The following is a 15,955-nucleotide window of genomic DNA, read 5'->3' as shown; positions in this document are numbered from 1 at the left end:
ACACTGCTTCTCCAACTGTTCCTCAATTTTTAGGGGTTTCAGGTCTGAATAGGGCCAAAGTTGTGCCTCGGCCGACAGCTGTCACTCTCTCGGGCGCTATTTAATTTGTACCAAAAAAGTACTATTCTCAGAAGAAGAATATACACCAGGAACAGCTTTTATTCTAAGCTCTCCTCATGAAATATTTTCTGCAAAAGGATCAAGACACCATGGTCAGATTTACTTAATAGTATTACTACACAGCGTTGTAATTATATTATTCTGTGCTCTCGTGTCACCTATGGATGCTCTAAAGCACAGATATAGCCCACATGATAGGCAGTTATCTTTCTAGTGGGTGAGATGGCACCAGTTCAGGATTGTTCAATAACTGACTCTTATTTGTGCCAGGCGAATCCCTCGAAGGATTTACCTCCATGTTTGATAACTTTGAATTTATCTAGGAAAAGAAAATGCTCAATCCAAGATTTCTAGCAGCAGTGTAGCAGTGAAACCTTGAGCTTTATCTTATAAGGCTATGTGCAGGACAAGAATACATTTAGGGGCATATGTATGAAGCTCATTTCCCGTTCGCAAATGGGCCGATTCTCAGAATAGGGAATTGAAAAATTTGCGATTCCCTATTTTGCGAATGCATTTAAGGAATCGCAAATTGCGATTCCTTAAATGTGATGTAGAAAGCACCCAAGTTGTGCGATTTCTCCTTAAGAAATCACAAATTACCACTAACTTCAAGTTGGTGGTAATTTGCGATTTCTGTGAAAAATGCACTTTTTGGCATTTTTCAAAGTGGCATGTGGCGCACATACATGCCCTTAGGGCCAAATGTGCACACATGCTCATTTCAGGGCTGCAACAGGTTGTCCTTATGACACCCTTGCACCCTTGAAATTGCATTCACAATTTGCGAGTACCTAATGGGTAATCGCAACTTGCGAATGTCTTCCCATTTATTTCTACGGGCCTCTAGGCCCATTGGAATGAATAGGAAGCCATTCCTTAATTGCGACTCGCAATTTGCGAGTTGCAATTAAGGAATGCCAAGGAATCGCAAAATATTTGCGAATTTTTGATTACATCTCGTTTTGCGATTCTCAAATAGCGATTCTCTAAAAATCTCTATTTGAGAATCGCAAAAACAGTATTTGATACATATGCCCCCTAGACACCAATTAGAGTCTGCACCATGATTTCAAAGCCAATAAGATGTGGAAGCATGTTTACAGGTTGAAGCATTATCTAGGTACTTGATTCAGAATCACCTGTAATCACTTCAAATACCTTTTGATGCTGGTCTGTCTGTGTAAACTATATTGCAATATTCCAATCTCAACAATACAAACTATCTGATGAGCTCCATGTGGTCGTCTGGAAGTGAAGAATGAGGTAAAGCAAAGCAAAATCATTTGTAGAGATAATTCCTTGTCAAATGGATGTAGCTATGGAATGAATGTGAAGTCTACATCAAATGCAGCATCAAAGCTTCTAGCATGTTGTATTCGTGTAAACAGGTCCCTTATGCATTTTAGTTTTACTAATGGTTTAGTCCCCAGGGTCATTTATGTTTCTTATAGCCCTGTTTAGCTGTAGGACATGTGCCTCACACACTTTGGCCTTACTACGTTTTGGCCTCCAATCTTATTTACGTTGCTCGTAGACCTATTTCGGCACAGGGCATCTCCCTTACACACTTTGGGTGTCATCGTTAGTAAGACCAATCTTAATCTCATTTATGTCTCTCACAGACCTGTTTGCACACATTTTTCATCTAGTGGCAGATGGAGCTCAGACAGGGTGGTATTTATCTATCAACGCATTGTGCTCCAGAAACATTCTCAGCCCGTAGGCGGATCTAAGTTTCTTTCCAGTAACAGCTGAAGTCTAGCAGTTATCCAAGTCTAAGCCCAACTGGGACACCTATTTCTATAAAAATATCAATATTTTTGGGTTGTTCCATTCCAACTCCTTGGTTTCAGTGGAATGCGCATACCTGTAAGTCGGGTTGTTGCAGTTAACACCATGCTCTCAGCGAATCACGTCATCATTAAGCTGTGATCAAGCATCATGCTAAGTGACTGTCCAACAGCAAATGTCACATGGCCCCATGGATGTGCTAAATATTAATAGTTTGAAAATGTTTGTTCATTTATTTTGGAGCCAATACCATGTACTTGTTCCCTCTAGGAACCTAGCTCTTGAGTTTGTACTATCACGTCAAAGTTCTGACAATGGGATAGAAACAACTCATTTTTGTGAAGTCCTTTTGCATGTTGGTGAGCAAGGAGGAACCCTACAGCAGGTTAAACCCCAACTGGTGTATATTTTTTATTTCTTGCATTATGTCATGTTATGAGTTACATAAAATTATATCACAATATTTTACATTTCTAATTGACACCACTTCATTTCGTACCACATCAGACTTAACCTGACCATGATACAAAGATGGCATGGTGAGTTAAACTCTCCCTACTGGCATATGAAGTGATCTGACAATCAAGCATTTAAATCCCGACAATTCCAATTCAGAATACCATCTCTCTGGTTTAGATAAACTGAGAACCATTACATTGGTAATAGTGACCCATTACTTACAGTGCTTTCAAACGGCAAAAGGTGCAATAAAAGAACATATTATTATTATTATTAACAACAGATTATACTATTTAGGACTATAATTGAAACATTATCAAATGCTACTACATCATGTTGTGGCTTCTTAATTTTACCCTCAGTAAGACGTGACATGTAAAATTTTGTCTTCACAGCTCAGCTTCTGGTCTAAGTATTTTGGTGAGTAATTTATTTGTACTCTTTACTTTGATTTTGTAAAACTTAATCACAGTCTTTGTTTGTCCCTCTTTGACTGAGAGTATTGATCTGGTAACCGACATGGCCTGCTTCTCCCCCTAGGGTTGTGTGCAGGTTGTGTGAATACTAAATCTGAGGGCAACAGCTCCGTGGATCAGCCTAGGTGTATACAAAGAGAAGCACAAGAGCTACAAACTGGTTGTAAAAACTGATTTTATTCAAACCAGTATAGACCCATTAATAGTACATTAATACTGTGGTGTTTATCCTCTGTCCATCCAGCTTGCCTGCACCTTGGACAAATGATGCCTTACTTTATATAAAAAAAAAAAATCATTGTCATTTTTCCTTGACTTTCAAATAACTCTCCTCAGAAGGACATATGGACCCCATCTTGCTGAAACAAATTTAGGAGCCTATTCACAAACTGCATTAGACTACAATAGTTCTACAAAATGCTATTCACAGACCTACATGCAATAGTTTCCGCTTCAACCTCTTCTATCCTTTCTGTGTGTAATCTCCTCTTGATTACGGAGATCTCCAAACATATACACCTACGCTGAAATAAAAAATGTGTGAGGGACGTGGAAGTGGCTGGAAATGGGGTGTACTTACTACCAAATTGGAGGGGTTTAAGGAGGAGTAAGGAGGGTTAAGGAAGGAATAGAGAGGGTGCTTTAGCATTTTTTCTACATTCAAAATAAATATGTTAAAATAAATTTACACTAATATTTTTTAGAAAATATTCTAACTATTCTGTTAAAAGGTTGTATAAACTTTTTTACCTTTTCCTGTACTTTTCCACAGGGAGATGCACCTATGAAAAATTACAAGTAGTAACTTTACATTTGTAAATTAGGCTCATCAACCTGCATACATGAGGTTGAAACATGTAAGTCTACACTTTGTAGTAAATCTGCACTCATAAAGAGTGACTAGCCCAAACTAGTAAATTTGCTATAAACTGTGAGAGTAAATTTACACATGTCAATGTACTTATGTGTAAATGTACCTTTTTGAATACCACCCTTAGAGGCTTAACTGCTGCCACAAGTTTGGTGGTGACCCTCCCTTTTATGTTAATAATTGTGTTCATTTTATGTTTACTCTTGACCACTCCTGTCTAATAACCATCAAAGCTATCATGATTAGTTTATTTAAACTAGTCCACTGTTCTGAACGAACGTATGATTAGCAAGTTGGGAGTTTTCCTCTACCAGACCAACTCATATAGCATTGGAAACAACTTTGGCCATGTCCTACCTCCTCGCTCATGCCAATAACCTTTTAGCATCATTTATAGAGCAACCCACCAGTGTCCAACACAACCTTTTGTCTGCTGGGTCACCTGACCATTTTACCATGGATTGGCCACAGATCCATTCCTCTGTCGGATACCTTCTCCTGATCACAGACTAAAATATTTCTATATCACCCCCAATATCCAACCACTTTTTACCAAGTAAATGTCCTTATGCTTGAAATATTCCCCCCCACAACCCCTGTGCCCTACCTTGCTAATGTATTCACATGCACAACACTGCTTTACTTGATGCATTCAGTTGTGCTGGAGTTTCCTTATATTGCTGATCAGTTCTGCGCTTTCCTATCCACAACCTCATGTTTTCCTGACAGAGATCCACTTCACGCTCACCCAGGACCTGCAACCATTTTTACCCTACCATCAAAAAGACCACAAAAGACCTGAAACAAATCATAGTTCAAAGATCCCAGTATAAAGTAATTTTACATCTCCAAGAAAATAGACTCCTCACTGTGACTACTTGAATTCCAGTCATGTTTGCCGCTTGGGGCCCTACTTTGGGTTGGAAACCCACCTGGCGGGTAGTCCCTTGAAGGGGTATTGTGAATGTTAGGATTAACATACAGCTCGCAAGAATGGTGCCATTCTCGGCACCCGAGGATCACCCAAGCATGAGTCCCTGGTTTTATTATATTTATTTTTTTGTTCTTTCCATCTGTATTTATTCTGAGTACAGTGTAAAAATTAAGTTGCAGTAGTTACATGTCCTCATTATTTCACTGATAAATATATGCTCATGTTTGAATAGATAACAGGTTTTAGCCATATACAGTACAATACAGTCATCTGAAAACATTTCCATGTTAGAAAAGGTTTAATAGCTGTACATCCTTGGTTATTTACGTTTCAGTAGCAAATCTTTTTCTTTCATTTTACCTCTCCTCCCTGTCAATCTGCACAGCGACTGACCTGCCCACATGACTGACAGTAGAGCTAATTATCCAAAGGAAGTCCTATTTTCCAAATTTGTTCATATATATATATTTTTTAATTTTATTGGCATTTATCAATACAAAACAGCACAACAACAGCATCAGTGAGGGAGAAGGGGAATCAATGAGGAAAGGTAAACAGAAACATAGCCACGAAATACACCATCCTGAGCAGTACACTTGATGTTGTCCCAGTTGTCACATATTTGTAACAGGAAATGCAACAGCGCTAGGGTATCATTACAATGGTAACGTGGACACATTAGGATAATGACCAGGCACAATGCAGAAGGAATATCTGACAGACGATTTAGCCAATCATATAAGGTGTTGTTTACAACACAGTGTCTTGGCTCAATGTGGCGTTCATGGCGTTAGAGCCATTGGCAGTAAGCCCTTCTGACCAGAGTTACCCCCTCATTGGCACCACTTGTCGCCGGCGAATTGCAGAAAGGAGGTGAAAGGATCCCATATATCTTTGGGTCGGGACTGTATCGGCATTAGCTCCCAATAGTTGGTTTACTGCTCCTGACAGTATGTCACATGGCCCAACCATGCTTTAATGATGGGAGTGGGTTACCTGCCCTAGTCTATGGCCAACCTGCATTTGGCCAGCAGAAGTAACATGGCGATGAGACCATGTTTGTCCATATTTTAAAACTAAATACAAACAGGAAAATACATGGGTTTCTGTCTGTATCTATCTGTAATAATCAGTAAAAAATTGTAAACTGGGAGCCTTATTCACAAAAGTAATAATGTCATTCTACCAAAGTGTGTACGGTCCTGCAAAATTATTTGAACACTGATACATGCTATTTGAGAACTTTCATAAGTCACTCTCACCCATATAGAAAATGCCAAAGCTCATCTTTCATCATTGGCCAACATCCATGGTTACCAGGCCAATTTCCTCACCTTTTCTATAGATCACTCTCCACGTCTAACCTCTGTCTGTAATTGTTTGAAAACATCTTTTCCTTTGTCATTACTATTATATGTGACACCACAAGCTTAGTCGCGCTTATTTTCAGCAACCACTGATTACTCCCTTGTGCCTTCTTTTCTTCCCAACTGCCACTTCAATCGATGCACCTCCCATATTAGCGTGGTCCAGATCTCCTACCTTTCTCTTAGTTAGCTTCTCTTTCTGTGTATCAACTCAGTGGGCTACTTCTTTTAGCATTAGCATCACCCGTGCTGTAGCGTTACTAGGCCCATCAAATCTCTTTGAGATCTTTTTCTATTTCCCCTGCCAATGATTCATAGCACTCTCTTGGCCCTCCGATGGATCTTGCTTAGTGCAGAGAGGGGTTGGACATAAAGGGTTCAAACAGACATCCAATGAGGACCAGGAATTGGATAACTGAACTATAGACTAGAAATCAGACTCATGTAAATTAGCCTCAAAACAATACTATAAAGATAAAAGATTATCACGGCCAGCCCAAATCTCCTGAACAAATATAGGCGTGTCAAATCATACACACTAAGAGTTTAGTCAAAGCTATACAAGATAACAACATTAGTATTTGATGTTTTGAGATCTCTCTAGTGTGATCTCCTCTAGTCATTAGTAACCCCAAATTAGGAATGCACATTCATTTGGAGAGAAATAAAATATGATAGCTGAGTCAATATAGTTCCACAAAAAATCTGTCACCATTAAGAGCGCTAACTCCAGTCAGGCAGCAAGGAAAAAACAGCAGTCCCCTCATCCATTAAAGCAGGTAATATTATATTCTTAAAGTTTCGGGAGTGACACCTCCTAGAATCACCTCATCTGATCAGACCACTCAGTCCATTGGTCAGTTCGTATAGGATGGGTATCAGGCGACATAAGAAAGATATTAATTGTAGAGGAATAGGTGGGACGATTACGCAGTCCTTAAGCAATCCAATATGTGAAGTGTTAGAACGATGCTCCTTCAGCATGAGCGCATAAGGGAGTTCAAGAGGACAGTGTCCCAGGCAGCTGTTTGGGATTGTATCAGAAAATGTAGCAAAGTATCTTGTTCAGTACATGAGAACTCAGGAAAGGAAAACACTGTTTCAAGTTATTTGTTATATTGAAGAATTCTCTCGAGAGTGGTAGACTCGGCAAGTCAAGGGGTCTTTACATTTTAAGTCAGGCTTACATTAAATCAAGCTAATTTAACATAGGAAATATAAAGACATTATGATTCTAGCATAACTTTGATGCACTTGAAATCATTTAGTATGGTTACAATTAATTTGTGCTAGAATGATAGACTTCTGCTTTCTGATTGTACCAACGTATAAATACATAAAAAATACTCATGAATTAAATTAGTTCTAAGTGCATCATATTAGTTCATGTATAAAATACAATCTATGAAAGTTTCATTAAGGCATCATTATTTACGAATGTGCAACACCTATTTTATTTGTCAGTTCTGTGCACACGTTTACACAGAAACGATACATTTAAATTGAATTCATAAACATATTCAGGTAAATCTTGATGATTAACTAGTTCCCATTAGTTATACACACATATGAATGATAATAACATATAATTAGAGACAAAACTTCATGACGTGAGAGTTCACCACTTTTACATTTCTAGCACACGTTAATTAATTATATCACAGTCTATGTTATTTATACGATTGACAGCATCTACTCGAAACCTTTTTCTGCATGCTTTTATGATGCAATAACTAAGATTGTCTTGTCTTGTCATGTTCTTGAACATGTAGTCGGTCCATGTTTATTAATTTCCTCTCAGAAATTATCATTATCGAGTTTCTAATTTCATTAAAAGTGTAAACGTATTTTCCTCTCCAACACCCGTTTCTAACCTCGCACCTCCATCGTCCTCAGTGATGCCTCCAATCAGACCCTGAGCTGCTTCCTTATCATATCTTGGTATTTACTATGGTTTTCATTTGCATCCCTTTCTCAGGTCTCCAACCACGTTTCCTGATACCAATTAGTATCCTCATCTGTTCTTACATCACAAACTTCCATGCCTTTCTTCCAATTGGCCTCTCTCCAGTTATGCCCATGTATTGCCAGACCCTTCTTTCATACTCTACCTGCTGCCTTTCTTCCAAGGTTTACTGGCTTCTCCTTTTGCCACCAAGGTCACTCTCCATGTGTCATTTCTCTCCTCCTCCTTGCTTGCTGTGCCCACCATCCTTGTGCTACTGTCTCTGCTTGGGCTTTATGAACTCCATGTGTCATCCCTTCCAGTTGCTCATCTAGCAAAGGACCACATGCCGATCTTCTAGTCTGGTGTCTATTCTGGAAGGACCCTTTCTTTCCACTTCTGTCTACCTCTTTTTCAGCCCTCAACGCCGGTCCTTCTCTACCCCTGCTCGACAACCCATTGCCCCTCCTCTCTCTGCCCCTCTTCCTTTTTGTTTGTGGTGCTGCATTCCATGTCAACATATCTCTGGCTGCAAGCATGTCATTTGCATTAACTTTCTTCTCTCTATAAGGTTTCACCTCATTCAAAGTCCCCCTCAAGCCCCACCCCACTTTAGAGTATCTTCCTGATGTGTCCCATCTGCCCTATGCTTTTCTGCCCTAACAATGATTCTTGCTTTTGCTGAGTACACAACTTCTTCTTCACTCTCGCCCTTTCACCAGTACACAGTGATGGGTTGGATGTCCCTACCTCACTACTGTGCTTTTCCTGTGTCCCTTCCCTCAGGCCAGGTGATCTAAACTAGCTGCTGGTCTCCAGCCCCAAACCCTACTTTCTGGTTCACAACTTTGTTCCTTCAGGCTAGACCAGCTCATGAATCTTTCTCAAATGTTAGTGCTACCTGCCTATAACCCCGCCTTGGTCCATGGTACCCTTGCTTTCGTTGAAACAGCCTTAGAGGCGACACTCTTTCTTCGGAACCCTTCCTCTCTTTGCTGCCACTATGCATTTTATGTACCAACGTACTACCAACTTTTCGCATGAGCATTGCTCAATTCTGTTGGTAGTCCTTCCCATCAAATGTATCTTTTCATCTTCATATTGTTTTCACTTGCACCACCAGTCCTTACTCGCTTCCATGTCAGCCCACTGCTTTCTGTTTGCCGTCTGCGTGCCCCCGGGACCTGCTGATCTGGCACTATCCTGAGTTGTTGGTAATCATAAGCCCTCAGCTTCCACTGGACTCACTCTTCTACCCTCTACCACTGCTCCTTACATCTGTCCTCCTTGCTCTGCAGTGGAGAGCAGGCCAGCACTATTGATGGATACCTGATGTTGCCTCCCTCTACTGTTGCTGGGGGCACACAGTTGCACACATGCTGTCTGCTCTGCCTGCCATTTCTTATACCCTGAGTATTTGCATCACCCGGGCAATTGCATCAAGCGGCCTCGAAGACATGATCCCTATCCAAGCAGCTGCTACTCTCCTCTTAAACATGACTGTTGTGGGCACCACAGAAACTTCAGTTGAAGTCGCAGAGGAGGGAAATGTCCTTTTTGCTCAGTTGCTTGTTGATTAGTGACAGAAGTGCCTTTCTTCCAAAAAGGACATTGGGCGTATATCACAATTCCCTCTAAGCTTCTCCTGCATACCCTAGAACACCAGCTGGACAGGATAGAGCCCTCATAGACTGAGACTGACTGACTGCTAATGCCCTATGCAGCACAGACTCTTTCAGTGGATAGTCTAGCCTTCAGTGTTTTGGTGCCCTCTCACGATAACTTGCTTCTCATTTAAAAAAAAAAAAACGATTTACAGAGAAACATTATAGAATCGAAGTTTTTCTTAGTGCTGCAGGTCAACCTGCTCCCAAGCATGGACTTTTTTTTTTCCAGAGAAGAAGCGTACCAAACATTTGCCCCTATAGATTTGGAAATGTTTTTCCAGATTTTCTTTTTATATTTCAGTCTCCTTTCTGAATCTGGGTTAATAGCTTAAACCTTTACTTCAAAATACATTTAGTTGGAAACACTTAATAAGAAATTATTAACTTTCTATGTATTTTGTATTTTATTTGGAAACATCTGGGATGACTTCTGTAACCTGATGGTAATGGTGTCACGCATAACAAATCTAGCATTCGGGTAACCACACATTTTTTCTGTGTGCCACCATTAACTGTAACGTTACTACTGCACACTTTTTTTTTAAAATCAGAAATGCTTCTGTCAATCTTTTGCTGATGGAGAAAAATCCTCAAAAATGACTGCAGAAAGTAGTATTTCTCCTGGTTGTTGCCCATTTTCTGCAAACATCTCCTAAATATGGTTCAAATTGGTACCTTTAAAGTCACAGTACTACTAAATGATGGTTGGGGTGAAAGAGCCTGATCTAGTAGTTGGTGGGTGGTACTCCGTCCGTAGGTTTTCAGAGGACATTACGTCTACCGCCCTTACTGACTTCAAATACAGAGAGCAGCACTTGCTCAGTGGTGATCTCTGTACCTTGAGATGAACGGCCATTATGATAGTTCCAGTCAAGGTACACAAGGTTTGGTAGGCGGCTGCTGTCGCTTATAACATCTGTCCACCAAACATTATTAAAGTTTTCGTTTTTCAAAAACAAACTCCTAAATTGAAAGTTTGATATTGAAAAACTAAAAACTTCCCACCCCCAAGGAGTATTTCCGATGAGGGGTGTCATTATCTATTGTTTTTGTCTCTTTCATGTACAGAAAAAAACAACATCACACCGTCTCCCCTAAATAGGGTGGGCAGTGTAATGCCCTTCCTCAGACAGTACCCTCTCCATCATGCCAACAGAGGATGCTGTCCCTCAGCAGAGCCAATGGAGCTTCTGTCAATGGACAGCTGGTGGCACTACTGACCCAAAATAAGGTGGGCAGTACCTGTCTGCCAAACCAAACAATTTTTTCTAAACTAAGGGCCTGATTTATGATTTGATGGATGGTACTGCGTAAGTTGGGGTGGCAGAAGATATTGTACAAAATATTTGGTGGATGGTTGTTGTTAATTTTGAGGGCTATTCACCAAACTTTTTCACAGCTTTTATTTTTCAGAAAAAACTCCCATATCTCCCAAGCAGATTTTCTCCCAAGGTGTTTGGGTCATTATTTATTTTTTCTGTTATAGATAGAAAATAAATACATTACACCACCCACCCCAAATAGGATTGGCGGTGTCAGGTTCTTCCTATGATGGCCGCTATTCCTTCAAACTGCCGGTGGAAGTTTTGTTGACTGAGCCACAACAGGTGAAACCAACAGAAAAATGAAGGTCCAGCCATCTCTAAATAAGGGGGCGTGCTTAGTATTTGGCAGACAAGGGTACTCTACTGCATGTCAGCCAAACTCTATATCAGACCCTAAATGTTTTCAAAGTAAAACCACAAAATTCCAATGTATATGCATTAACACCATACTGTCTTCTCCTGATCAAATGCTACATGTTCAGCTAGTTGTACTCCCCTGTGTCTCCAAATATAAACCACTCTGTGTTTTGAAGGTGAGATGGGGATGGTTTGTTTCTGTCTATAGAGCCCTCAGAAGTCCCCTCTTGTTTCTCTTCCCCTTGCAGATGGAGACCAGTGCTTGTCCAACCCCTGTGTTAATGGAACCTGCAAGGATAACATAGGAAGGTTTGACTGCATCTGTCACCGAGGCTGGGAGGGACGTTTCTGCACTTATGGTAATCATGGGTCCTATTCATTCTGCTTGAGACATAGTTTCTTTTGTGCTTAATTTTTGAAACATGCCTTGCCTACATGGTTACATAAAGAAGCAAGAACAGTTATGGTATATAGTCCTGCACTCTGTATAGTTTCCAAAAGAATCCAAAAGGTACTCACTCCCTGGGCCAACCGTCTTAAAAAGACCCACATCAGCAAGAATAAGAAATATTGGTGGAAGAAGCACACTCTAAACATAAATATTTCATTTCAAAATGAGTCACAAAGTGTCTGTGCACGCCGGACGTTGGCTGTGGTTGTTGCTTCACATGAAATAAGAAAATAAAGAACAAGTCTTTAAAAATGAGACCATCTAATTTGTGTTTTTTAGTTTTGTAAAAATATAATAAAGTTTCTTCTTCTAAAGTTTGGTATGAACTAAGGAGCTTATATTACCTTTTTGTGACTCATTTTGAAATCAAGTGTTTATGTATAAAGTGTGCTTCTTCCACCAATATTTCTTATTCATGCCTTGCGCTCATACATCACCATAGTAACATCACCTGCATCTCCATCCATCTCACTGCAGAATGCCCTGCATACATGCTTCCCCAGAACAATAATCTAACTCACCACAATGCTTTGCAATATGTCGACTCTACTCATGATCATACCATCATGCTTCACCATAGTCTCTTCATTATGCATCCACAAAGCCCCCGTGAGACATGAGGAAGTACTAGTCATCATAGCAACATAACCCATCTCTGTGTACCACCAACTGAACCAGCCCTACTTCTACCATCCTCCTTGTCACTGCTTGTATCACTTGCTCAAAGGTCCTCTCTTTCATTGCACGGTTTTGCTCAGAGTAAGATTGTACAAGAGAATATCATTATAAGTATGCAAGAGTCATTACAAAACATCAGCACACATGTTCTTTCCCAATTTGGGTTTTCAGAGGCCCTCTACTCCAACTGCTCCATTGACCACGGGGGTTGTGACCAGTTCTGTGTGGAGGACCTAGCGGGTGAGAGTCGCATATGCAGTTGCGCATCAGGATTCCAGCTCATGGACGACCAGCGTACATGTCAACCTGTTGGTAAGCATCCCTGTCTATGTATCTATCCAATTCTGCTTAGCAATCAAAAGGTCTTCAACAGGGAATGGCAGGTCCATGCACGATAGTTCAGTCATCTGCCTTGAGCGGCTGTTGTAGTGCACTGCCTATTGCCAAGGGGGAAACACAGTGGAGTTGTTGGTGTCTCTCTTCCATTAAATAACTTTAGATCAGGTTATTGATAGGGCTAGCCGTTATTTTTGTTCTTTGCAGTGACTTGTTATTTATATACAGATCTTATAAAAATGTACATTCTTGAAAGTAGCTCCATAAATTTGAATGAGCTGAATATAAAATATGCCAGTGGCAGTGTTGCTGCTTTACATTAATATACATATGACTAAATACTCCCAAGTACTTGTGAAATCAATGCTTCTATTCATCCACCAAAGACAAAGCCTGCAGCTTTTTTCCCATTCCCCACTCATGCGTGGTCAGTGTGCACACACACTGATCATGCAGGTAGGCAAGCTAATATTCTGTTGCATCCTTGGTTACCAGCACCATATTAATCTATTTAGGCTATTATTTTTAGTTTTTCAAAATGTTAGCAGAAGCTTTCACTGATATATGGACAATATACCAACATGGTTTTCACTGATGTGTATGAGAAGTACTGTGCTGATAAAGTCAGATTGGAGATAGGGCAAACCAGAGAAGACACCTGGGTCATGTTTGGTGCTATACATATGTAACACAAACCTAAACATAACTCATCACAACATAATAAACTACAACCAAACTCAACCCAAATGAGAATAAAACAATACAATACAACACACATTCAAGGAATGCTATACAAATAATGGCAACACAGCCCACTTCTCCTGCTGCCTCACTGGCCTTTCTGGAAGTTGGCGGATGACTAATTTCCCTCCGTTGAAGCCTCCACCATTGGGTCCCACATGGGGTGGTGGTGCAGCACTTTCAGAAAGGGTGGTTACAGCTGCCTAAATGAGGGTGCCCATGTTTGGCGCTGTTTACATCGTGAAAGACTGCAGTGGAAGGAATGACAGCCTTTCACTAAAAGCACTTCATGCATTCATAACATGATAGCATTTGAAATATTTCTAGTTAAAACGTAAATCTTTGATTCCGTCACTGCAATCACACCAACGTACCTTTCGGTCCTCTGAGGTATGATAATTTGTGATGACCTATATAGTATCCTGGAGCGCACTAGGTTGTGAGAATATGCATATATAATCGTATGAACCTACCCCAGAGCAGACTGCAATTTTGGAGAAGTCTAATTTACACTAATTTCTTTTATGATCACCCTCTAACACATTCTGCCCAATTAGAGGTTACTCGCAGCAAACAAGGCAGTGACGGCCGGCAAGGTTTACGGGTGAGGACGCGCAGGGGGCGCAATTAAAATTTTTTTTTTTAAAAACACTTAACCTGCCGCGACGGGTCCCGCGTCTCTGCTCTCCTTGTCGCACAGGAATTACAGCCAGGCTCCCCTGACCAATCACAACGCTGCAATGCAGCGCTGTGATTGGTGAGCACCCTGGCTCCCCTGACCAAGCACAACGCTGCAATGCTTGTTGTGATTGGTTTTGGGTGTCCTGGTTGGACGCTCAACAAGGGAATGTGGGCCTGGGGTTGTTCTCCACGCAGGCTGCAATGCAGCGTGCATGAAGAAGGGGAAAGTGCGCATGACTGGTTTGGGCAGCCTGAGAGGGCCGATCAAACAGTCACTGCGCACTTAAGAGTGGGCAAACTGAGAGCAGAGCAGCCCCGCCCGCAAAGAGGCAGGAAACATAAAATGATAATAACTCTAAGCTATTATCATTTTATGTTTCTTCTTCCTCGCACCGCTTAAAAGCAGTGGGGCGACGCTCCTCCGCCATAGCGGAGGAGCTGCTCCTGAAACAAGGTCCGTGCAGCTTCCATGAAGCTTCTCATCCAGTCAGATTTCCCCTTTCGCTGCTCTCATCGCCTGGAGAGCACCAGCTGCAGAACATTTATTTCTGCTAATTCACTATGACACCATTCAAATGCTAAATAACATTCAGATGACATTGATAGATAAAGAAGGACTATATATTTTCAATATTTGACCTCCCGAGATTTCTGATTTCTGCACTACATTTACAAGAACTGCCTTTAATAGTAGGAAAAGATATTCAAACTAAAAATACTACATTTTCTATTTTACATTAACACTTTTTAGAAACTGGTGCAATTTACCTTTTTATATCTTGTTGGTTCGTCTTTTATGATGATTTTTAATGTTTTGCTTTAATAGTCATCTGGCTGAATAAAGGGGCTTTTTTACAAGCCCCATGCCCTGCCAGTGCATCACCTTTAATATAGGGAAAAGTGATACATCGGCAGGGCAAGGGGCTTGTAAATAAGTCTCAAAGGGGGATATTTACAAAAAATTCACACAACGCAGCCCCCGTGAGGCTGCACTGCGTTGCGAGACTGGGAGGGAGCATGAGAGCGCCATATCCTCAGAAATATGGCTCTCTCCTCCCCCTTCCCTTGCGCCGGTGCTGATTTCAGCTGCTGTGTGCCACACCCACACCTTAGCGCCATAGTGCTAGGGTGCGTGCATTAGTCTAGCATAGGTTTTGTACAGGAAGGATACCCAGACAGATTTTCCCACTTTGTATACGTGCTGCACAGTGCAGTACTCATGCAAAGTCCGAAAAGAAAGGAGAAATGAAAGCATTTCTCCTTCCTTGCGCCTACTTGAAGAGGGCGCAGTTTTCTCATGCTAAACCCAATCTACTGTATTTAGTAAATTGGGTTTAGCGTGAGGAACCTTGGATGGTTGCATGGGAACGCCCATGCTCCACCCTTGATATGCCCCATGGCGCAGAGTAATGAGAACCAGCGCATTACTTTTCTGTTATTTCCAGCGCTAACCAAGTTTAGCGCTGGAAAGTAAACAGGGAAAAAAAGATTTTGCGACGATTTGCATTACTTTAAACACGGCGCAAAATCTTAGTAAATCTTCACCAACACCAAAGTTTGCTATGAATTGATATTGAAACAAATGACCTACAACGGAATAGCAATATTTGCTTAGTACAGATCTGATATATGTTATGGTTCTTCCCTTGAATTCTAATCTGCAGATTACAAGCTGCATGCAAGAGACCTAAAAATGTTCCATATATCATGCACGCCTTAGGAGAACCGCTGGTTTGGCCTGAGAATTCGACCT

At 40.9% G+C, this 15,955-nt stretch overlaps 1 protein-coding gene across 2 annotated transcripts in view; it reads left to right on the top strand.

The window, feature by feature from the left end:
* The window catches only part of PROC (protein C, inactivator of coagulation factors Va and VIIIa), a 106,344-nt gene that overhangs the window by 48,598 nt on the left and 41,791 nt on the right, over positions 1 to 15,955 (top strand). For both annotated transcript variants that reach the window (XM_085634671.1, XM_085634672.1), the window contains exons 4-6: positions 2,769 to 2,793; positions 11,564 to 11,674; positions 12,616 to 12,756. In XM_085634671.1, coding sequence (XP_085490797.1) covers positions 2,769 to 2,793; positions 11,564 to 11,674; positions 12,616 to 12,756 — 277 coding nt within the window. The remainder of the gene's footprint in view (positions 1 to 2,768; positions 2,794 to 11,563; positions 11,675 to 12,615; positions 12,757 to 15,955) is intronic.

This window comes from Triturus cristatus, chromosome 11 (assembly GCF_964204655.1).
Source record: "Triturus cristatus chromosome 11, aTriCri1.1, whole genome shotgun sequence".
NCBI classification, from domain to species: domain Eukaryota; kingdom Metazoa; phylum Chordata; class Amphibia; order Caudata; family Salamandridae; genus Triturus; species Triturus cristatus.
The sequence above is the reverse complement of the archived record's forward strand: the minus strand, read 5'-3'. Positions and strand labels throughout refer to the sequence as shown.